Genomic DNA, 20,407 nt, shown 5'->3' with positions numbered 1-20,407 from the left:
CAAAACCGGAGGAAAATAAGCGAATTGCGGCACAAAAGTAAAAAAGAAAAAGACAACAGCCAACGCCCACACATTGCTTTACTGTGACCATGTGTGGATGAGTCCATGTCCCTCCTCTTCCCAGAAGGTGGAAGCAGAAACAAGATCTACGGCTTGCTTCAATGCGCCCAGTAACCCCGCAGTGAAACAGTGGAGCTATCCAACCCACTCACACGCATGCGCACCACCAACAAATTTCTCGTGACGTCTTTTTTTTCTTTTTCTTTTTTTTGCTCACCGGGGCTTCGTTGGGGGCCCGCGAAGTGTCAGTCTTTGCCCCCTCCGCACTCTGCCCGTCCCCTCCGTGTGGGGCGCATTGCCGTTCCCGGCGGCGCCGCCACCACCACCACCAGGCGCAGTAGTGGCTGGGGCTGAGGTGGAACGACGGAGACAGCAACGAGGAAGCAAAGAACTGCGCCCGCGCTGCCCCGCCAACGTGGCACCATTTGAGCACCGAGAAGGAAATTAAAACAAAAAAACACGCAGAGGAAAAAAAACACCAGAATTGCACGCGAGACGCGGCGTCGACGCCATTGGCCTCGCCGGTCGCACGCTCTCCTCTCGGGTAACTTCGCATTTTTCAGAATGAGGGCGCAGCTCCAAAAGAAAACAAAAGCAAAACCAAGAAAAAAAGCAAAAAAAATTATTACACTGATGCTAGGGAAAAACAAAGGGGGATAAAAAAAACAGCCCGTGTGCAGAAAGGGTAAAAATGAGCTGAGAATTACGCTCCAATTCCTCCGGTAAAAGGAAACAAAAAATGGGCTCCCAGGGCACTTCTGCCCGGGGAGCCGGAAACGAACTCCCATCACTTTTCCTTTTTCTGTGCTCTGATGCAGCCTCATCTTCCGCACGGTCGCCTGCAGCGGAGCGGCTGAGCAACTCCAAGCGCCCAGCAGAAACGCGTATACCTGACTTTATTCATTGAAGTGAGGGAGATATGTTCATATATATATATATATATAAGAATGTAGCTTACATTCTTCCCTTGTTTATTTTCGTCTTTTTTTCCTGTTTTTGCGCACAGTAACAGAAAAGCTTACGCTCACTCACTCACACACGCACACACATACATATCGCCCAAGAGCCCGGACGGCGGTTGGTCGCCTACTGCATCGCCACGAAACCAGGAGGCACATCGTAGCAGCAGGCGCCGGGGAACCTGCCCGTCACCGTCATCTCCATCAAGGACTGCTGCAGAGTGCATTGGGGGCAGCAAAAGGCGCTGCAGAAGTCGCAACAGTTCGAGCCCCGGATGTTGAGGTCGGTCCGCAGCCTGGTTCGTGCCACACACTGTAGGACTGGGGAGACAAGGCCACCGCAGCAGTAATCCCCAAGGCATGCGCCGAAGGCTATCAGCCAGTCTATGCCGGGCTCTTGCCGCTGGCAAAGCATACTGTACTGTCGGGAGAGCTGGCAGTAAAAGCAGCACCAGGCCTCCAGGCACGGCGAGCAGTCCTGGCAGCAGTGGCAGATGCCGTACCTCCAATCCCGCAGGGGAAATTGGTGCACCGGCGCGGTCTGAGGCATCAGCTGCGGTGGTGGTGGCGGCGGCGGTGGCGGCGGATAATAGAATTGATTGGCCATGGGCACCCCCATGACTTCTGGGCCGGTTCCCAGCTTTTCTTGGTAGGCCACGGGGTACATTTCGTTCCCTCCTGGATTCGGCGCCTGCATTTGAGCTTTAAAATGCCTTTCTGACGGAGCGTAGACAAAACGCACGCAAAGGAGACAAACTGGAGAAACTTCTCTCCGGCAGAAAAAAAAAAAGCGGGACAAGAAGGGCAATGGAAGAGGACATGGGCGCAAAAAAAGGCATTCGTGGGGAAAGCCACGAGTGCTTGTCAACCCGCACAGCTCGGCTGTCTGAAGCCGCCCACGCCACAGTCGCCCCAAGAAGAATGAAGTTAAGCCTTAAAACAAATCAATACAACCCATCACCGTCGGCGACTTGCGGCAAGGACGTCGCGCAGCAAATCGCTTGAAAGTGACTTCACGCGTAGTGCCTTGGCCTCGAACAACTTCTTTGCGTATCCTTGCGCGGTTGACGCCCTGCTATCGGGGTGCAACTCCTGCAGCTGCTGAAGAGCGTTGTGGAGGTCTTTGGCCCACGCGGCGATGGGCAACTTGGGCACCGCACCAACCTGCAGAAGCGCAGTCAAAATAAACGCCTCGGGAAAGAGGAAGTCGTGGGCCTGCGGCGACACCACAGTCGTCTGCAGCGCCTCCTGAAGAGCGGTGGTGTGTGGAAGGACGGCGCCCTCCCCCTGAGTCCCCACGAGCTCCAAGAGGGCGGGTGCGATGCTGCTCAGCACAGGAAGCATCAGCAGCGCATCGGCGTGCTCCTTGCACAAAAGTGTCGGCAGCGGCAACTGTGCCGGGGGCTGAGCTGCAGCCTTCTTTGCCTTTTTTGGCTTCGGGGTGTTTGCCACTTGCTGGCGGTGCTCCTCCAACAACGCAACGTCGTGCAAAAGCATGAGGCTGCCCAGCAGTTGGCGCGTGCGGTGGATGCGTTGCTCCTTCGTGGGCATACCAACGAGGGCGTCCGTCAGCGCCCGCACCTTCTCCCCGTGGATGTTCCCCAGCACCAGGGACCGCGCCACGACCCAGTCGGTGTTGTCGGTTAGCTCCCCCTCCCGCGAGGCCTGAAGGGACGCAACCGCCTCAACCAGCGTGTGCTCCTCTGAGCGCATGAGGTCAAACACGTTGCGCTGCGTCTGGCACCGCCGCAGCGCCGCAGCTACGCGGTGCACCGCGCAAACAACTCTCGCGAGGGAATTTCTCTGGCGCCGCTCGTACTCCTGGAGGTCCTTCAGGGACGTCCATGAGACGAACGCAAAGACCTTCCAGCGGAGCAGACCGCAGTCCTGCTCTAGCGCACGGTAGTGCTCCCAGGCCAAATCATTCCACTGGCAAACCTCGTCCACCGCAACGCCCTCCAGGAGCGGCCAGTAGCCAACGTGTGACATTGTGTCGTGCTGCACGCTCTTGAAGGCCAGCTGGCGCCACGCCTCGACATCTGCCAGACCCAGCAGGCGAGCAAAGCAAACTGAGTAAATAAGCCAGGTCGGATTGTTTTGCTTGCGGTCCACGGCGTCCAGTAATAAGAGCCCTCGTTCCACCCAGTCCAAATCGCGGGTCACATAAAAGGCATGCAGAACGATGTTAAGCGCAACTGTGATGTAGCCATCGAGAAGGCCCTCCTCGCTCCATGCAAGCTGCACAGAGAGCGGCTTGGTCTCGTCGTACGCGCTGCGGCACGCCCGCAAGAGCTCCTCCATAGCCGCGGGATCCGGCTGCTGTTCCCGCGTTGCGCCCCACGCGGCCACGTGACAGCGCAGTCCAAGAATTCGCCGGGTGTGGTGGCGCAGCACGTCTTCCTCCGCATTCATCTCCGCAGAGGACCAGTCGTAAATGGCCGCGGCCGAGGCCTCGTCCAAGTACGTCGAAACATCCAAGAAACAACACGCATTGGCGTAGAAGCGCTTCGCGTAGGCGACCGTTTTTTGCCGCAGGGCCTCGGTGGCCCCCTGGCGCGAGAGAATCTCCAGCTCCGCCATAAATGGGCCGCGGCACGGACGCTTGGCGCCGGCCGATGCGGGTTTGGACTGCAAGCTGCGGCAGAAGCGCAGCGCGTCCGCCAGCGTGTGTTCCTTCGCGGCCAGCTGAACGACGATGCGGCTCTCCTCGCTGGGGCCGTCCAGCTCCAAGACGGCGTCGGCGGGGTCCTCCTCGGACAGCGTGCTCAGGTACAAATCCACGAACGTCCAATTGTCTGGCTGACGCTGCCAGAGATGCCGCGCCACCGCACTGGCCCTGCCCAAGTCGCCGTTGCGGCGCAGCGCGTCCGCCAAGAGCTCCAGTCGGGCCTCGGGGACCCCCACTGCAGCACCCCGGGCGCTGCAAAGGAACGCCACGGCCTCGCTGTTGAGCCGCTGCCGCTGCAGCACCTCAACGTACATCCGCGATGTGGAGGCGGTGATGAAGCCGTTGCTTTTCAAGATACTCTCGTCAAGCATCTTTGCGGAGAGCTTAAGCAAAAAGTCGTCCGTCGCCTCGGGTGGGACCTGGCACAAGTTCGCCTGCACTGCCCACACCTGGTGCCGCACATCCCCCCATTTACGATAGAGCTGCACCGCCGTGCGTTGCACCACGTCATAGGCCCCCATGCGCACGTAGACCTGCGCCAAGTTCTCCATTGTGTTCTTCTCATTTTGGCCATCTTTCAAGCGCTCATAGGTGTGAGCCAGCGCCTCCCAGCTACAGCAGTGTCGGAGCACGTGAACAAGGGCATTTACTGCGTCCTTGTCCAGGACATTTTGCTCGCTTAGCGCCTCGGCCTTCGCCTTCGCCTTTTCCAGCTGGTTTGTCTTGAGCAGCAGGAGCGCCTCGGCCGCCAGCACCGCGTGGTTGTCTGGGTGCTTAGACAACGCCGTCTCCAGCAGCCCCTCCGCCGAGGCGAGTTTGCCCTCATCTATGAGGTTAAAGATGTGCACTGCAGAGCGCTCCGCCATGGACGACGCCATCTTCCCTCCTACCCTCCTCCCCAAGCCACAAAGTCGATACTTTTACCCGAGTCCTTCTTTATCTGTCACCCTGCTTCCCCCTCTCTCCACGCAGTGCGCGGGGGGCGGAAGCACAAATTGTGGAGGGGGGCACCACACACACGCCAAGAAAGGGTGAGAAGAGAAAAGAGGAGGGATAAGAAAACATACAAGGGCTTTGCGGGGTAACGGGGGAAAAAGAAAATAGCGAAAAACTCCAAGCACCATCCCGAGTGTACACACACACACATCAATGTATGTGTTTTTGCAAAGCATGCATGTGTGTGTGTATATATATATAGTAGGGAGGGCGAGAGGAGGGGGAGCCGGGTCCCAGTGCTACACTGCAGGAATGTGTGCGCAAATCAACGCTGGCCACCACCAACAACAACGGCGGCGCCCTTTCTTTCGTTTCTTCATGCTTTCTTTTCGTTTTTTTTTTCTTGGAGGGGAGGGGAGGGTTCTTCTCGTTGACTACCACATCTACTCCGCTGTGCCACCGTCGAGGAAATCCCCCGCCGCCAAAAGTGGCAGCAGTGCGCGTCGCAGCGCAGCCGCGTTGGTCCCAGGGAACACGCGGAGTGTGCTGAAGTCGAGCGTCTGCAGCGCCCGACGGAGGTCGCCCACCTGGACGCAGAAGAGGTACCGCGCCGCAGCCAGCGCCTCCGCGAGCTCCAGCTGGTGGTCCGACATGAGGGCGCGGTTGGGCACGACGACTAGTGGCCGCTTGTACTCCAGGGCCTCAAGGATGGTTCCGGCCCCCGCGTGCGCAATGACCAGCGCCGCGTCTTGGATAATCTCCCGCAGCCTCGGACGGTACGCAAAAACCTCCACTGAGACGGAGTTGCAGGCACGCACGCGCACCTCGTGCGTCGACGCCCCTTGTTGAATCAGCAGCCGCGTGATGCCCCGCCGCGCCAACGCCTGGCAAACCGCCTCGTCATCCACGGCAGCAACCAGGGAATCGAACTGAGTGGAGCCGACAGTGACCAAAGCCACCTGCCCGTTCCCAGGTGCTTGCACGTTGGCCTGCCTGTGCGTCGGCGGCGGCAGCGGCACCTCCGCGGCGTCGTGCGGGACGCCGACGTAAAAGAGGGATCCGTTGCCCCGCCGCCGCCTCCCGAGGCAGGCGTCGTAGAGTGGCCGCCACTGGACCGTACAGACGTCGCAGAAAGGCCTCAGCAGCCGGCCGGAGAGAGACATGTGCCGGACGCAGGTGTAGGACTCCATGTACGCGAGGCCGGGGCGGCGGTAGTACCACGAGGGCGAAAGCGCGGCCACCAGCAGGGCGGCCGCCACCACCGGCACACACACGCCCGGCCCATTCACCAAAAGCACGTCCGGCCTCTCCGCAAAGATAAGGCGCAGGGAGGAGCCGAGGGCGCGGAGGGTGGTGAAGATGGAGAGGAAGTAGCTCTGCCCCACCTCACGCGCGCGGGGAATAGTGAGCAGCCGGCAGCAGCGTCGAAAGTGGCCCTCCTCAAACTCCGCCGCCAGCGCAGCCGAGTGTTTGTCCGTGGCGGAGACGACGTAGAAGGGGCGGTTGGCCCGCCACACATCTAGCGGCAGCGCTCTGATGGCCCGCATCATCTCGCTCGTGTGCCCGCCGGAGCCCAGGACGACGCAGACGCTCAGTGGGACCTCATTTCCGCGGTGGATGGACGCCGGTGGTGCGCGCACAACGCAGACAAATCGCCACACCGCCCCCAGAAAAAGAAGCGCCAGCAGCGGGAACAACCCCATCGTACGCGCGCGCTACTGCCAGAGCAAGCAAAGAGTGTGGGGAACAAAAATAAAAGAATAATAATAAATAAATAAGTGGGAAGAGGGAAGCCAAGACGTAATGCAAGGGAAAATGGAAAAGCACACACGCACAAAACTGCCTGCAAGCATAATTGTCCGTGAAGCCTGCAATGCATGTGTGAAGTAAGTAAGTGAGAGAGAAAAAAAAAAAAAACAGAGGCACACACACACACATATATATATATATATATATGATGCCTTTCACTGCTGGTTATGCGGCACGATCGCGTTTTGCCACACGTTTGGCCGGAACCCACTTGTAGTGTACCAGCTGCTCCTCCGCCACGGCGGCGCGAATGCGCAGCTCGCCGCACCGCAGCGCCCCCAATCCGCCCCGCCCGCTGTCCAGGTTCTGCCGCAGCACGTCCACGACCTGGCCGCCATGCGCGCCCCGCCCCCACCGCCGCGACGCGTCGCACCCAACGTCCCAGGCGACGGAGATGCAGCGGTCGTCCAGAAGTGACCCGTGCAGGTCGCTCACGGCACACATCGCAGCACACTGCTGCTCAAACACGACAAAACAGAAGCCACACGGTGTCCGCGTCGCCTCGTTCAGGCCCATGACGACGTCCCGCACGTGTCCGCAGGAGGCGAAGTGCTCCCAGACCTGCTCCTCCGTGGTGTAGAAGGACAAGTTGCCCACGTAGACGGTGGTGCTCTTGTCAAGCTGCTCCTGCCGTCGTGCGACAAAATCCGCCTCCGGCAGCAGTGAGCGCAGCAACTCCTGGCGATCGACGTACGCCATGCGTGGCGTCACGTCAAGAAGGTACTCCGCCATTGAAGGCTCGCCAGGCCGCGTCGCTCGCAACCCACACAAGCACGCACCCGGCCAACCCGTCACCCTTCCCTCGTCTCCTTCTTCTTTATTTGGTTGCGCCTTTTCCGCTGCGCCTGCAGGGCCGCGCGTGGGAAAAGAGGGAGAGCGAGAGCGAGAGGGCGGGCAAAGCGAGGGGCGAAAAAAAATGCTGGTCATGGAAGAGATCAAATGACAAAAAAAAAAAAACATTTGCGTCTGCCTCGTCACGGGGCGCCCGGTGCCACACAGCGCAGACTGCGGGGTACGGGAATGCAGAGCAAAAATGCAGAGGTGCACGCAAAGGGACGTCAGCGAGAGGGAGTGAAAGAAAGAGAAAGAGAAAGAGGGACACACTCCCACTCAAGATGCGGGGGGAAAAAGACTTGGCTCCCTTCGTGCAGGCTGACACATCCCTACGCAAAGGGCAGAGCTCGAGGCACAAAGAAAAATAAGAATAAAAAGAAAAACAGGCGGAGACTGGCAACGCCGAATGCACGCAAAGGCAGGAGGGGGACGAGGCAGAAACTGGGAAACACCTCAAACGGGCCCGCCCTCTTCCATGGCCTTTCGTCGCGCCAAATACTCCCTGTAGCGCTGCCCGCGCTCCGCTGGTCGCGGCTGCCCCGTTGCGGGGGAGGTTGTGGCGTGCGCCGCCGCCGCCGTCGCCGCCGATTCCCTCGACGGGATCCCCAGACCTCCGAGGTCGAGCGCCGTCAGCGGCTGCCCAAGGGCGTGCGCCACGAGCCGGTGCCCGTCCTCGATGCGCTGCCGCACCGCGTTGCTCATCACGTCGTCGGGGTTGTGTGTCTCGACACCAACGATGAGTAGCAGGCGTTTCTCGAGCTTCAGCAGCACCAGCGCCGCGAAGAAGGGGATAAACATTGGGATGAACTGGTTGAGCCAGGAGCCAAGCACCAGGCTGACATCCATGTTGCGGCGGTAGACGTGGCCGTACATGACGTCGATGTCGTCCGCCACGAGGCCGGCGATCAACAAAAAGTTGAAGCCCAGTGGCATAATAAGTCGCGCCAAAAATATAATGCTAAAACACAGCGACGCGTTATCAGAGATGCTGGGAAGCATGAGGTATATGTCAAACACCTTGAGCTGCAGGATGGCCCAGTAGGAGCAGTAGGCCATGTAAAACATAAACATCATCGATCCCACAAGTTGGAAGTCACTCCGCATGGCCAGGGCAATAACAGAAAGCTGCTTGCTCGTCAGCGGCTGGAACGGCAGCACAAGTTCGCTCCAAAGCACCAGGAGGGTGAGGACGCAGGTGCACATAGCAGCCACCTTGTAGAAAATGCCTCGCACAGAAAACCAACACCGCTTGAGCGGGTTATTGCTGGACTTCACCCCACGTACCAACTCATCGTACGACAGGCAGTTGCGCAAGGTGGTGTCCCAGAGGTGATTCATGCGCAGCGCGATCTTGATGGAGTACTTGACACGCTCGTGGAGCACCTCCAAGTGCGCCAGAGAAACATCCGTGTGTTGGTCCCCCGTCGTCCGCTTCACACGTGCACTTGCGGAGTGGTACTGCGGTATGTCGCGGTCGGCGTTGGCGATCTTCTCCATCATGTGTGTCCAGTGCGCCCTGTGCTCCTCCGCCACCATGGGGTGAATCATCATGAGCTCGGCCTTGATCTCGGCCAGCTCCATGGCGGCTATGTCCAAGTCCTCCTGGATGTCCACCGCCTTGAAGTAGGCGCGGCGCAGCATCCGCACCGCGTCAGAGCTCCGCCAGAGCATCTTTGGCACTCCCACCAAACCAGCCGACATGAACAGCACCAGCAGAATCAGCCCCCAGGCATTCGCCAGGGAAATCGCAAGCTTCAGAATGCTGGAAAAGGAGCCGTACGCCCTTTTGAGGAAGACAATGTAGCCAAACAGCACAACGATGACGATCAGGTATATGGCATAAAGCTTCAAATTTGCCCTTATCGCGTGTTTGAGCTTTCGCCGGGGGACAAACTCCCCCACCTGTGTGTAGAGCTGCGACACGGGCAGCACGGCCCAGCCCATAATGTACGTTACCGCCACAATGGTGTACCACACACCAATCATCCACGTCTCCTTTGGCAACGCAGGGTTCGCCTTGGTGTCGAGGGCGGCGTTGATATCCACCACAAGAAGTGGAAACGGCAGAATGGTGGAAAAGAGCGCAACAACGCTGCACACACGACAGAGCACCGGTATACTTTTCGCGGATATCTTTGTGTAGTACCAGAAGATCAATAGCGCCGCCGCCAAGGAGAGGATGGAGAAAAAAACGCTGGAAATAACACTTCCCGCCGACATGACTGCCTGCGTCTAAGTTGAATAAACGCCCCTGCTGTTTGCTGCTGCCAAATGATGTGCGTAGTTGGTACGCAAATACAGTTAAATCTAGTAATATACGTGCGCAGGGGGCGCCGTGAGCCGATGTCTAGATAAACGTGTGGCGGGGACCCCACTGCGCTTCCCTCCCTTTGCCTTTCCCCTCTCCAATCCCAGCTGGGCAGGGAGAAAGAGAGAGAGAGAGAGAGAGAAGGAGGGGGAGGAAGAAAAAACGAGGAGCAACTGAACCCGGAGAACGAAAAATGGGGGCTATAGGCAAACGCAAACCAAAAAAAAAATGAGGGCAATAAATTAAATAATAATAGTAGTAGTAATAATAATAATAAAGAGCATCTTCTTCTGCTTACTAACCTTTTCCCTCCTCCACCTCTGCGTGTTGTTAGACGGCGTTGAGTTTTATTTGCGCCTCATCGCGCTTCTGCATCACCGACAAGATCTCCTCGCGGAGAGGGTGTGGCTGGGCTTTCAGCTGCAGTGCCAGCCGGTTACGCTCCATGGTCTGCTTCGAGAGCTTTTGCTTCAGCTCGGCAAAGCGGGCGTTCAGCTGCTTCGGCTGCATCGGCGTCGCCTTCGCGGCGCCCCCGCCGGCCCCGCCACCTCCACCGCCCAGTTGGGCGAGCACCTCCTCCAGCTCCTTATTTGCGCCCTCCAACCTTGCGGGCAGTTCGTCCTCGCTCGTGTGGAGCACAGCCTGCAGACGCTCCTTCTCCTTCATGAGGTGCGCCACCTGCGACTCCATCTCTCGCAGCTCCTCCGCTGTCACCTGTTGCTGTTGCTTGCCCCCGCCCTTGGCCTTCTGGTTGCCGGGGTTCAGCAGCATCGCCCCCTGGAGAACCTTCTCCATCGCCTTCGCGTCCACCTGGCGGGCGCGAGAACGCAGGAGCTCCTCGTTCCGTCGGCGCTCCTCTTCACGCGCGGCCAGGCGCTCTTCCTCCTGCCGCTCCCGCTCAAGCCGCTCCGCCTCCTGCTGCCGCAGCTCCTCCTCGGTGAGGACGGGCTCCGCCTCCTCCTGGTCCTCCTCCTCCTCCTCGGCCAGGTCAAAAACCGGCTTGCGGCCCTTCAGCAGGCGGTCCTTGTCGTGGGCGCGCTCGTCGGCGAGGAAGGCGTTGACCCGTGCGACCAAGCCGCTCTCCAGCTCCCTATAGTTCTTCTCGCTGATGGCGTTCGGGTCCACGAAGAGAGCCTGAAGGAAGGCGCTGAGAAGCGCCTCGTAGTGCTTCGTCTCGGCAAAGGCGTGCAAAAAATCCTTCGTGACCTTCCCAAAGGCGGTGAAGTTCGCCACCCCACTGGGGTCCGCCAGCTCAAAGGTGTAGCGGTCAATGTTCTTTGACACCCCGCCGGCCTCCCCGCCCTGCTTCGTCGCCATTTACTTTTTACCTTGTGGTTGTCGTTGTAGTTGTGGCTGTTGTGTGCGTGCGTCGCAGCTCCCGCTCTGCCCCCCGTCTGCAGTTTGCAAGGCAGCGTGAAACAAAACAACTGAAAGAAAAGGCGGAAAAATGAACGCAGAGAGGCACGGGGACAAATTGTGGATGCCTCGGAGGGCCGGAAAGAAAAACTTGTTTGGCATTTTTTTTTGTTTCTTTCATTGCGAGTCCCACTTCGTGAGTATATGAAGGGGGGGGGTCTTTTTTTTTTGTTGCTGTGCCACGAGCATAAGGCGCCAAGGGGCGAAAAACGCGAGGGCCAACTTAGCACCTCCCTCTCCACCGCATGCAATCGCCAGAACCGTGCGCCTCAAGTAATGGAAAAATTCCCCAGAAAGAAAAAAATGGTGTGCGAGAGAAAAAGAGAGAGTGAGGGGAAGAGATGTTTTGTCGCCTCTGCCTGCTTTCATGCTTCCTTTCTATTTGCCTTCACGCTTCTTCTTCTCCCCCACCACGTCTCCTTCTTCTTCATTCCGACGTGCGTGTGGGTGTGTGTGTTTGGGTGCACGACGTTCTCACCCCTGGCTTAGAACTTTGTGGTGGGGCGCGGGGGCTGCGGGCGCTTCTCGGGCTGCTCTTGCGACGGGGCCGCAGGCAGCGGCGGCGCAGGCGCCGGCGCGGCTGCCGCTTTGGGCACCAAAATTGACCCCAGAGCCACCGTTGCCCCCGCCGTGTTGTCCTGCACGCGGACGTACTCCTGCGGCGTTGACGCCACATACCGCGCCGCGGCGGCAGGGGTGTAGGCCTGTGAGTGGAACGGCACGGGGGTAATGGCCGGCTTTGTCGCAGCAGCGGTGGTGGCGGCTGTTGTTGCAGTTGGCGGCGGCGGCGACAGTGTTGCCGGCGGAGGAGGCACCACAGCGCCCTGCGGCAGCGCCGCCGCGCTGGTGAGCAACGGCGGAACCGTGCCCCAGTACACCGACGGCGCCTCCTCCGCGGCCACCTCCTCCATGACGCCGGGGAAGAGGAAGGTGTTGTTCTCGTTCCGCGGCGGCTGCCCCCACTGTCCCTCGCCGTTGCCCCACTGAGCACCGGGCGGGATGGGCGCGTTGAGGCCGGGCACCTTCAGTGTGGGGTACGCCGGCGGCAGACGACGCATCGCCTGCATGCCGTACAGCCACGGCGGAGGCGAGTGTGGCCCCATGCCTAATGCCGCCCGAAGGCGTTGCGAGAGATGCCCCGGCTCATGGTGCGTCTTCGGCAGCCACTTCCCCTCGTAGAAGATGTCCCCAAAGCGGCTGAGGTTCACATGAAATTGCTTCCGCCGCAGAGGCGTCCCGGAAATAAAGCAGGTCACGAAGGCCACTTGATCGGGGTTTGCCTTCTTGTCCCGCGTCGCACGAATGCGCTCCACGCCGAGGGCGGCGATTTCGGGCGGGACGATGTCCGTCGCACGCTCGCGGTCCGCCTGGTTCGCCAGGAAGGCGCGCAGCTGGCTCCAGTGCCGCGGCACGGGCACGCTGCGGCGCACCGCCTTGAGCAGCACCGTGAAGTACGGGTCCTCGGCGTTGCCGTCGTGCTCCGTGACGAGCGCGCTCGCCTCTGGCCCCTGCCGCGCGGCGACGAGGAGCTTCAGCGTCTCCCACGGAATCTTCTGCCGCCGCCGGGACCCCCGCGCCGCCGCCCGCGGCGCCTCGTTGACCGTCACGGACGGCAGTCGCACACGATCGTCGTCCTGCGCGTCGGGGCCGCCGGGCGCACCCTCGGCGGTGGACGAGAGCGGCGCGGCATCCGTCTCGGCCTCGTCCGCGGGGAGGACGTACTCCACCGGCTCCGCCGCCGCCGCCGCGCGCAGGCGCGTCTGCACCGCCTTCTCCCGCTGCTTTAGCTGCTCTCGCCGCTGCCGCGCCGCCTCCTTCTTTTTCTTCGCCAGCGTCATCTGCGGAAACCACGTCGTGCGTCGGTTTGCCCCCCACCCGCCCGCCTTCTCGCCTCTTTTGCGCCTCCGCTTAGTATTCCCTGCAAGAAAAAAAACAGAACACACGAAGTAAGAACAGGGCAAACGGGGGGTGTTCCGCGGAGCGGCCACCAAAAGAAGAAAAAACAAAGCAAAACAAAAGTGCCTGTCCCCGTGCGTCGTGCGAGGGACAACAACAAAGTGACGGACGCACAGTGGCGTGTGGGGGACAGACTGGAGAGGGGGCTGAGATGCGCCGGCGCCCCGCCCCGCAGAGAGGCGCCTCAGACGGGTGACTCCGGCAGCAGCTGCCGCAACTGTGCGTCCACGCGCCCAATCTCCTCGCAAAGAGGGCTGAGCGGATAGGACCTCACATGCTGCCGCAGCACCCGCCGGTAGACTTCAATGAGGTCCTCCTCCTCCCGCCGCTGTGCGCTCAGCATGTGGCGCTTGTACTCAACATCGCCAAGTGCCGCCGCGCCGTCGACGTCCGCCTCCACGGCCCCGCGCAGACGCAGCAGCGTCAACTGCAGGCGCGTCGCCGCTGCAGCCATGGTCGACCTCAGCGCCTCCTGCTCTCGCTCCTCCGCCGCCCCCTCGCGCAGCCGCCGGGAGTGCTCAGCGGTCAGTCGCGCCAACTCAACCTCCTGCTCCGCCACACGCCGCTGCGCCTCCTCCAACGACACGAGCAGCTCCTTCGCCGCGGCGTGCACCCGCCGCCACGTCGCATCCTCCGCCTCCCGCTCGCGCCGCATGCGGGCGAGGATCGGGGGACTTCGTGCCTCCGCGGGGGCGTCCACGTCCGCCCGCAGACTTTCTGCGGGCGGCGCGGTCGGCTCCTGCGCCGCTATAGTCGGGGATGTGTGCAACAACTCCCGCGCCCGCTCTATAGACTCGTGCGGTGGCTGGCCGTACTTTTCGCGGAGCGCCGAAAGCAACTCCTCCTCCAGGCCCTCGTACCTCCGCAGCAGAGCCTCTGCGTCCGCGGCGGCGGCGCCTGCGTCTCGCGACAGCCCTGCGGGAAAAAATGCGAGTACCTGTGACAGCAGCTCCGCCCTCCCCGCCGGGGCCCGCGAGGCCGTGGACGCGCGAGGGGCGGCGAGTGACGCCTCGCGACGACTGGGCGACGACTGGGCGCCCTCCATGCCCTCCTTCCTACACCAACCCTGCCTCTTTTCCCCCCGCTTGCGCACGCGCACACACTCCGCCGTGAGGCCTCGCCTTCCGCCTCTCGCTTCCTCCTTCCTCCCTTCCACCGGCAGCGGCAGAAGAACGACAAGACAGGAAAAAGAGAAAAGTACAAAAACAAACCCCCACATCCTCCTCTGAACGTCGCTCTTTTTGTTCCCCCTCCCCCTGCCCAATTTGGCTGCAGTGTATTCCGGGCGAATTCCTTCCAGTTGTCTTTTTCCCTTTAAAGTGGGCTTCTGTTGTTGTTTTGTTTTGTTTTCTTCAAATAGTTTCTTGCAATAAAAAAAAAGAGGGGTTATCTTCCTCACCGTGGGCATGGTGCCAGCACCTTCATGTTGCACGCACACACTCGCACAAAACTCACGCAGTGAGTCACAAACGCCACTGCCTACGCACCCACGCGAAGAGAACGCTACTTCTAACTTGTCCCAATCAACCAACCAACCAACCAACCCCGCCCCGCCCCGCACGCGCCGCCAAAGACGGAGGGAACAGAGCCTTTGCCTGCGTTGGCTGGTAAGGGACGGCTTGCATCCTAATGTGGTGGTCACCCACCCTGCGAATATGTCTCCTAGCAAAAATATATATTTTTTTTCTTGTCACCCCCACTATCAACCCCGTTGTTGTTGTGTTATTCTTCTTCGCGTTGTTTTGTCGTTTTGGCGGCTAGCCCCCGCACACACACACACAAACACACACAACCGCACACACGCCCCTTTCCCGCCCCATCCCTTCCCTCTCCTCTGCCCCCTCCACTACCCTTCCACGTCGCTGCACACACGCGGCGGAGGCCCTGCAATACACCGTACTAGTAGATCTGGGCCCGCTGCAGCGTCAGGTGGCCCTTCTCGTCCATGATCGCCTCGCGGCTGGTGCTGCAGAACCCACGCTCATCCACGAGCTCCGTCAGGAGGCCCGCATTGTTGTAGTACCCTGGGGAGATGTGCGGCCCTTTAAGCTTCAGGTTTCCCCGCGTGTTGGCGGAAAGAATCGTCGCGTCCGCCGTGCCGCGGTCTCCCACAACCTTCGCCTCCGCATGCGGCACCATCCCACACTGTCCCCGCTTTAGTGAGCGCCACGTGAGCATGTAGGCGCTCTCCAGCGGGCCTCGAAAGACGAAGACGTCGTCGAGGCTAAGTTCCTTGGCTAGCTTCTGCAGGTATTCATCGCTCACGAAAGGCTCACTGGCATCCTCAAACAACGCCACCCACTTCAGATGCTCGTACTGGTCAGCGTCAAAGTTGCCCGTGTGATGAAGCAGAAGATCAAAGTCCGCCTTCTTTCCAAGAATCCCCTGCAGCTCCTCAACGCAGAGCTTTTCAATCCCGTTAAGGGCGTGGTCGTCGGTAAACATGTCGCTGTGGATGTGCACAAGCACCGCCCCTGACGTCAGTGCCGCGTACGGGGCAACGATGGCGCCCACGGGGTTGGTGTGGTGGTTTGGCATCACCCCAAAGCGCGTCTCCGCCTTCAGCTGCATGAGTCGCGCGAAGAGGAAGCCGGCATTGACGCAGTTGCGGTGCGAAAAGGTGATGTGCAGCTTGTCCTCCGCCGCCGGGTTAGGGTCCTCCAGGGCCAAGATCGGGTCGTCCGGGTGCAGCAGCGCGGAGAGGCGGCGCAGGCGCTGCTCGTAGTACGAAAAAGGGCCCCAGACGAGCATCTTGCGCATCGGCGTCACACCGAGCAGGTTCATGTTGTGGTCTGTGATGACCACCTTCTTCAGGAAGAAAAACTCCTGCGAGTGCACCCACTGGAACTTCTGCCCCGGGTACGAGAGGCCTAACTCGGGAATGACGTTGTAGATCAGGTCCCAGAAGTGCATGTTGCGCTCCACCAACGCCCCCTGCTTCATCTCGGGGACCACTATCCACTCACGGGCAATAAAGTGATTGGGCTGAAACTCGTTCAGGTAGAAACGCAGCTTGTCGGCGCTGATGTTCTGGTGCGGCACCACCGCCAGCAACGCCCCCACCTTTGCGCAGGCCAACTGCAGCACAAACGTCTCGCAGTTGCATGGCTGAATTGCTAGTACGCGCTGGCCGGGACGCAGACCCGTCTGCAGCAGCCCATGAGCGAGAGCCTCGCTGTTCTTGCGTATATCGGCAAAGGCCCACCGCACCGCCTGGTGCTCAATGCGCAGAAAATCCTTGTAGTACATCTTCCGTGACTGGATGTTAACGTAGTACCCTACAAGCTGGTCGAGCACCGGCACCTCAACAGGCCCCTTCGCCTCCGAGTAGTCCTTGCGGGGCCCCGCCCCCACGGGCCCTGCAGCGGTAGCAGCAGCAGCAGCAGCAGCAGCAGAAACGTGCCCCGTGTTGAAGCGTGCTGGGACGGCGCTGGAGCAGCAGATGTTTCTCGTAAACCGACGAAGCATCTCTCCAGCTCTGCTACACGCCCAGCGCGTGCGTGTGTGTGCGTGTGTCTGAAGCCCACGTGCTCGCCAACTCTCGTAGCTGCGGTTGCGGCTGCTGTCTCGTGTCCCCTCTTGTGTCCTTCCCTCTCTACTTCTCCCCACAGACTCTGCGCGGGGGACAGAAAAGCAACCCAATGAGTGAGGGCAGGGAAGGAGTGTGTGGGCGTGTATTTGTGGCGTCAAGGGGCACACACACGCACAGCCGGAGGGAAGCAAGCAAACAAGAGCAAAAAAAAAACGCACAGGTACACACACACGCACTCACAGACACAGACAGAGAGAGAGACACGGACAGAGACAAAATCACAGAGACGACCCCCCAGGAACTCCACATCGAGGCGGTGACGTCGCCCAGGGACTCAGTTCTGGCCGATGCGTATGAGGTTGAGCAGCGCGCGGGTATCCCCGGCCTTTACGGCATCGCGGCAATCCGCAATGAGACGAGTCTTGGCCTGCCCAATGCGTAGTCTCCCCGCCCTCATGATGTACGCATTGATTTGCTTCAGGGCCGCCTTCAACTCGCCGTAGTTGTTGCACCGCTTCAGGTTCTCCGCAACGAGCTCCTTGTTGAGGTCGTACAGCTGCGCGTAGAGGCGCCGCATGTTGGGGAGGTCCGACAACAGCCGGGCGTCCTCTGCATGCAGAAGGAGCGGCTTCACGCTTGCGGCGGCGTCCGCCATGCTGCTGCTCAGCTTCACCCGGACCGCGTTGAACTCGTCCACGCACTGAATGGTCTCCTCAAGCGCCCGCAGCTCGGCAGGGAAGTGGCACACCGCCGTGGCCTCCTCCACCGTCGCGGCGCCCAGGCTCTCGACCACCGCGCCACACACCTCCATGGACTCCCCGCAAATCTGCAGCTCACGCTCCTCCGCGTTCCCTCGAATCACCAGCGCTCTGCTACTCCGCATGTCGAGGAACGTCAGCCGAAAGGCACCGTCTGTTGCTGGGACGCCTGGAAGCGAAAACGCCTCCGCTAGCCATTTTCCCAGTCGCGCGAAGGAAAACCCATGCGGCAGCTGCAGCGTGACGTACCCCGCCGGTGCCTCGTTGCACGACGTCGCCAGGTCCTCGTCCCGCCGCTGGTACATGACAAACTTGGGGATGTCTAGAGCGAGCTCGTGGATTTGGTAGCTCTCGGCGCTCGTGGCCCCAACCATCACGGAGGCCGTCACACGCGCCTCCACGCAGCGCTCAACGTTCACCGGGCACACAAGCGTCGCTGAGGGGTTCTCTGCGGTGAAGAAGGCGTACTCCTTGCCGGGGAAGAGCGTCTCGCTGTGGAGGATGCAGCCCTGAATAATGGTGTCGTGCTGGCCGTGGAGCACCGTGAGGACGAGGTCCAGCCTCCCCGTCGTTTGGTTGGGAAGCAGCTTGTGCCGCACCTCCGTGCCCACCTGCGGCAACGTCACGTCCGTGTCGCCGCTGCGCTGCCGCGCCAGCTGCTCCTCCACCACGGCCAGCTCGGCGGCCAGCGCCTGCCTTTCCCGCAGCAGCGCATCCAGCCTGAACGCCCCCTGACTTCGCACCACCTCCTCCCGCTCCGCCCCCTCCCTGTTCGCCAGCTGCAGGCCACGGACGGTCCCGTCCAGCGTGCAGATGACAGGCAGCGGCTGCCCATTCTGCCGGTAGTCGTCCGCAAGCACCGCGGCGACGGGGGAGGCGTACGTGTCCCTAAACAACACCCCCCGCTTCTCTGCATCGTCGCCACGCACCTCCACCCGACCGCTGCTCCACCCCACGACAAGCTCGGGCACGCCGTCAAAGTCCACATCACAGAATGCGGCGGAAACCGGGCGATGCCTCCCCTTGGCACGCCAAACGCGCTCGGTCCGGTCATACACGCCAATGCCACCATTGGCGGACAAGTAAGCAAATCGCCCCGGCACCCCGCTGTACACGATCTGGTGCACCTTGTCCACCTCCATGATGCTCGCGACGGTCACCTCGCCGTCGAACACGCGCAACTCAAAGTCCTCCGAGGCCGCTACCAACGAAGAGGGGGCACCGGCGGTGTGTTTGTCGTTGGCCCTCCACGGCACAAGCGCCAAGGCCGTGACCTGGTCGCCCGTCACAGTCCACAGCATCTCCGTCCCACTCTCGTCAAATCCGTTGATTGTGCAGATGCCTCCCACGATAACCAGCGGCAACGAATTCCCACCGCCGCCGGACCCTTTCACCGTGTTCACCACGCCCCACGTCATCGCGTGGACCCCGTCCTCCATGTTCTTGTAAAAGTATTCGCTATTCCGCTCTACATCGTAGGCAAGCAGTGAGGTGGCCGAGCCAAAGTAAAGGGCATCCGCGGCTTTTCTATCGGCGGTGTCCTGCACACGACCCACCGCCAACGCAGTGGGCGTCTTACCAAAGCTCAGCGTCCGCAGCGGCGCCACACTGCTCTGTGCCGCGCCGCTGCCCCTCTGCGACACCGTTTCGTGGCTCTCACTTGTGTGGATCACGAGCTGCTGCGTCGCCGTCGCACACACAAGCGACGGCGTCCTTCCATCAAAGCGGCCAATCGCCGCCAGCCCCTCCAGCAGCGGCGTGCCCAGCTGCAGCTCAAATGCGGGCCGCATGGCGTAGTAACTTGTCGGCGCAGACATGACTGGGGGAGGCCGCACAGCCCAAAGACGCGGAAACGAAATGGCACCTGCAGGCGGAGCAACGTCAAGACCAAACAAACACGCGCAGAGACAAGGCGGAGCAGAGAAAAAGTGAGAGAAAGTGAACAATGTCCGGGGTCAGGGACGGCAAAGAGTTTTCTTTTTTCTTCTTTCCTTCTTTTTCGTTTGTTTCCTTTTTTTCTCGTTCCCCACTCCCTCACCTGTGCCGCAAGCGCGGAAGAGGGAAAAGGGGCGGGAGGCGCAAGCAGCGCGGCGGCAGCGAGCAAGAGAATGGAGCAAACGAGGTCCTAACAAAGGGGACGATTCAAGCGCAACTTCATCCAGGCCGAACAACAACAAAAACAACGACATCAAGAAGATATATAAGGGCTACAAATATTCAAGCACGCACACACAAACACACACGCAACAAAAACAACAACAAAACACACAAGCCGAAAGAGGTGTGTGACTTCAGTAACGCCGGGTACAAAAGGAAAAAGAAGTCCAAAACGAACGGCAAGGACGCTTGTGTGTGCACTAACGCTTCTTTCCCTCTTCACAACGTCGGCGGTGCTGCGGATGCACGCACGCGTGCCGGCAAGCACCGCGTGGCGGAGGGGGTGGTGGGGAAGTGAGAAGGAAAGGAGCGGCGCCAGGCAAACAGCTCTACAAGTCCGCCCAGAAAGAATCAACCAATAAAAATAACAAAGGGGGAAATGCAGGCTGTCAATGAGAACAACGAGAAAAACGCAAACAAGAAGGGAAAATAAAAAAGGAGAGGAAAAAGGAATTATATAAAAATAAAAATAGGAAAAAAGAAACAGCATGTTCTCCCTGGTCTCCTTGCGACAACGCATAAAATTAGCATCAGCCACCGCAGCGATTTCGAGTGCTATTCATCGTTTTCTAAGATCATCGGCTGCTGAGGAAACGGAGAGGATTCATGCGCCTTGCCCTCGCCACCCACGCGAGGAGGGTTGTGCGGGGCTTCTGGGCCCTCAAAAAGTGCCCATTGTAACAGACTGCATGTAATGACAACTTTGAAAGAATCAGAAGGCAAAGGTGTAGCTGGTTTGTCCCGGTTTTGTTTGCTGCTTTACCCGACGGCCGTCAAGCCAGAAGGTCGCCTTCACAGTCTCCCACAAGAAAGATCATAAAAACAAAACAAAACAAAAATCAGCTGCACGCACGCATATAGATATAGAGGGGGAGGGGGAGGGGGCGATACTTAATTCTGTGGCTAGAGAGAAAAAGAGAGCGTGGGTTGGGGGAGAGGCTGGACTGAGGAAGGCAATAAAAACAACTTCTTATATGAAATGCGCTTCTAACAGGGGGGATGTGCACCGCCACA

General features: G+C 60.1%; 10 protein-coding genes and 1 pseudogene across 10 annotated transcripts, besides 22 other annotated features; all 11 read right to left on the bottom strand.

The window, feature by feature from the left end:
• Positions 1-248: 248 nt before the first annotated feature.
• Positions 249-271: a microsatellite.
• A 368-nt stretch (positions 272-639) lies between these two features.
• Positions 640-678: a microsatellite.
• A 299-nt stretch (positions 679-977) lies between these two features.
• Positions 978-1,004: a microsatellite.
• An 81-nt stretch (positions 1,005-1,085) lies between these two features.
• Positions 1,086-1,113: a microsatellite.
• Positions 1,114-1,146: 33 nt separating this feature from the next.
• On the bottom strand, positions 1,147-1,686 carry Tco025E_02650 (Ama1 protein; the record flags this gene model as incomplete). Its single annotated transcript, XM_029369574.1, has 1 exon — positions 1,147-1,686. One exon carries the CDS (start codon positions 1,684-1,686, stop codon positions 1,147-1,149), a length of 540 nt encoding a protein of 179 aa, XP_029230346.1.
• Positions 1,687-1,976: 290 nt separating this feature from the next.
• On the bottom strand, positions 1,977-4,565 carry Tco025E_02649 (putative N-alpha-acetyltransferase 25, NatB auxiliary subunit; the record flags this gene model as incomplete). Its single annotated transcript, XM_029369573.1, has 1 exon — positions 1,977-4,565. One exon carries the CDS (start codon positions 4,563-4,565, stop codon positions 1,977-1,979), a length of 2,589 nt encoding a protein of 862 aa, XP_029230345.1.
• A 271-nt stretch (positions 4,566-4,836) lies between these two features.
• Positions 4,837-4,887: a microsatellite.
• Positions 4,888-4,984: 97 nt separating this feature from the next.
• Positions 4,985-5,028: a sequence feature (GA-rich).
• A 38-nt stretch (positions 5,029-5,066) lies between these two features.
• On the bottom strand, positions 5,067-6,326 carry Tco025E_02648 (glycosyltransferase family 28 protein; the record flags this gene model as incomplete). Its single annotated transcript, XM_029369572.1, has 1 exon — positions 5,067-6,326. One exon carries the CDS (start codon positions 6,324-6,326, stop codon positions 5,067-5,069), a length of 1,260 nt encoding a protein of 419 aa, XP_029230344.1.
• Positions 6,327-6,373: 47 nt separating this feature from the next.
• Positions 6,374-6,401: a microsatellite.
• Positions 6,402-6,559: 158 nt separating this feature from the next.
• Positions 6,560-6,579: a microsatellite.
• Positions 6,580-6,597: 18 nt separating this feature from the next.
• Positions 6,598-7,164, bottom strand: Tco025E_02647 (nuclear cap binding protein; the record flags this gene model as incomplete). Its single annotated transcript, XM_029369571.1, has 1 exon — positions 6,598-7,164. The coding sequence occupies one exon, from the start codon at positions 7,162-7,164 to the stop codon at positions 6,598-6,600; it is 567 nt and encodes a 188-aa protein (XP_029230343.1).
• Positions 7,165-7,299: 135 nt separating this feature from the next.
• Positions 7,300-7,336: a microsatellite.
• A 159-nt stretch (positions 7,337-7,495) lies between these two features.
• Positions 7,496-7,528: a microsatellite.
• Positions 7,529-7,719: 191 nt separating this feature from the next.
• Tco025E_02646 (putative LMBR1-like membrane protein) lies at positions 7,720-9,486 on the bottom strand (the record flags this gene model as incomplete). The annotated part of the gene is made up of 1 exon (XM_029369570.1): positions 7,720-9,486. The coding sequence occupies one exon, from the start codon at positions 9,484-9,486 to the stop codon at positions 7,720-7,722; it is 1,767 nt and encodes a 588-aa protein (XP_029230342.1).
• Positions 9,487-9,687: 201 nt separating this feature from the next.
• Positions 9,688-9,735: a microsatellite.
• A 75-nt stretch (positions 9,736-9,810) lies between these two features.
• Positions 9,811-9,851: a microsatellite.
• A 53-nt stretch (positions 9,852-9,904) lies between these two features.
• Positions 9,905-10,891, bottom strand: Tco025E_02645 (uncharacterized protein; the record flags this gene model as incomplete). The annotated part of the gene is made up of 1 exon (XM_029369569.1): positions 9,905-10,891. One exon carries the CDS (start codon positions 10,889-10,891, stop codon positions 9,905-9,907), a length of 987 nt encoding a protein of 328 aa, XP_029230341.1.
• Positions 10,892-10,903: 12 nt separating this feature from the next.
• Positions 10,904-10,937: a microsatellite.
• A 490-nt stretch (positions 10,938-11,427) lies between these two features.
• Positions 11,428-11,454: a microsatellite.
• Positions 11,455-11,475: 21 nt separating this feature from the next.
• Positions 11,476-12,828, bottom strand: Tco025E_02644 (putative spliceosome-associated protein; the record flags this gene model as incomplete). The annotated part of the gene is made up of 1 exon (XM_029369568.1): positions 11,476-12,828. The coding sequence occupies one exon, from the start codon at positions 12,826-12,828 to the stop codon at positions 11,476-11,478; it is 1,353 nt and encodes a 450-aa protein (XP_029230340.1).
• Positions 12,829-12,978: 150 nt separating this feature from the next.
• Positions 12,979-13,008: a microsatellite.
• A 122-nt stretch (positions 13,009-13,130) lies between these two features.
• Tco025E_02643 (uncharacterized protein) lies at positions 13,131-13,991 on the bottom strand (the record flags this gene model as incomplete). The annotated part of the gene is made up of 1 exon (XM_029369567.1): positions 13,131-13,991. One exon carries the CDS (start codon positions 13,989-13,991, stop codon positions 13,131-13,133), a length of 861 nt encoding a protein of 286 aa, XP_029230339.1.
• Positions 13,992-14,066: 75 nt separating this feature from the next.
• Positions 14,067-14,100: a sequence feature (GA-rich).
• A 171-nt stretch (positions 14,101-14,271) lies between these two features.
• Positions 14,272-14,299: a microsatellite.
• A 28-nt stretch (positions 14,300-14,327) lies between these two features.
• Tco025E_02642 (hypothetical protein) lies at positions 14,328-14,589 on the bottom strand (annotated as a pseudogene).
• Positions 14,590-14,656: 67 nt separating this feature from the next.
• Positions 14,657-14,699: a microsatellite.
• Positions 14,700-14,713: 14 nt separating this feature from the next.
• Positions 14,714-14,748: a microsatellite.
• Positions 14,749-14,751: 3 nt separating this feature from the next.
• Positions 14,752-14,802: a sequence feature (GA-rich).
• Positions 14,803-14,845: 43 nt separating this feature from the next.
• Positions 14,846-16,414, bottom strand: Tco025E_02641 (fatty-acyl-CoA synthase; the record flags this gene model as incomplete). The annotated part of the gene is made up of 1 exon (XM_029369566.1): positions 14,846-16,414. One exon carries the CDS (start codon positions 16,412-16,414, stop codon positions 14,846-14,848), a length of 1,569 nt encoding a protein of 522 aa, XP_029230338.1.
• A 286-nt stretch (positions 16,415-16,700) lies between these two features.
• Positions 16,701-16,769: a microsatellite.
• Positions 16,770-16,812: 43 nt separating this feature from the next.
• Positions 16,813-19,053, bottom strand: Tco025E_02640 (putative intergrin alpha chain protein; the record flags this gene model as incomplete). Its single annotated transcript, XM_029369565.1, has 1 exon — positions 16,813-19,053. One exon carries the CDS (start codon positions 19,051-19,053, stop codon positions 16,813-16,815), a length of 2,241 nt encoding a protein of 746 aa, XP_029230337.1.
• A 405-nt stretch (positions 19,054-19,458) lies between these two features.
• Positions 19,459-19,506: a microsatellite.
• Between the last annotated feature and the right edge of the window lie 901 nt (positions 19,507-20,407).

Source organism: Trypanosoma conorhini (genome assembly GCF_003719485.1).
Source record: "Trypanosoma conorhini strain 025E chromosome Unknown Tco_14.4_contig_00107, whole genome shotgun sequence".
Lineage (NCBI taxonomy): Eukaryota > Euglenozoa > Kinetoplastea > Trypanosomatida > Trypanosomatidae > Trypanosoma > Trypanosoma conorhini.
Note: the sequence above shows the minus strand (reverse complement) of the source record. Positions and strands in the feature narration are given on the sequence as shown.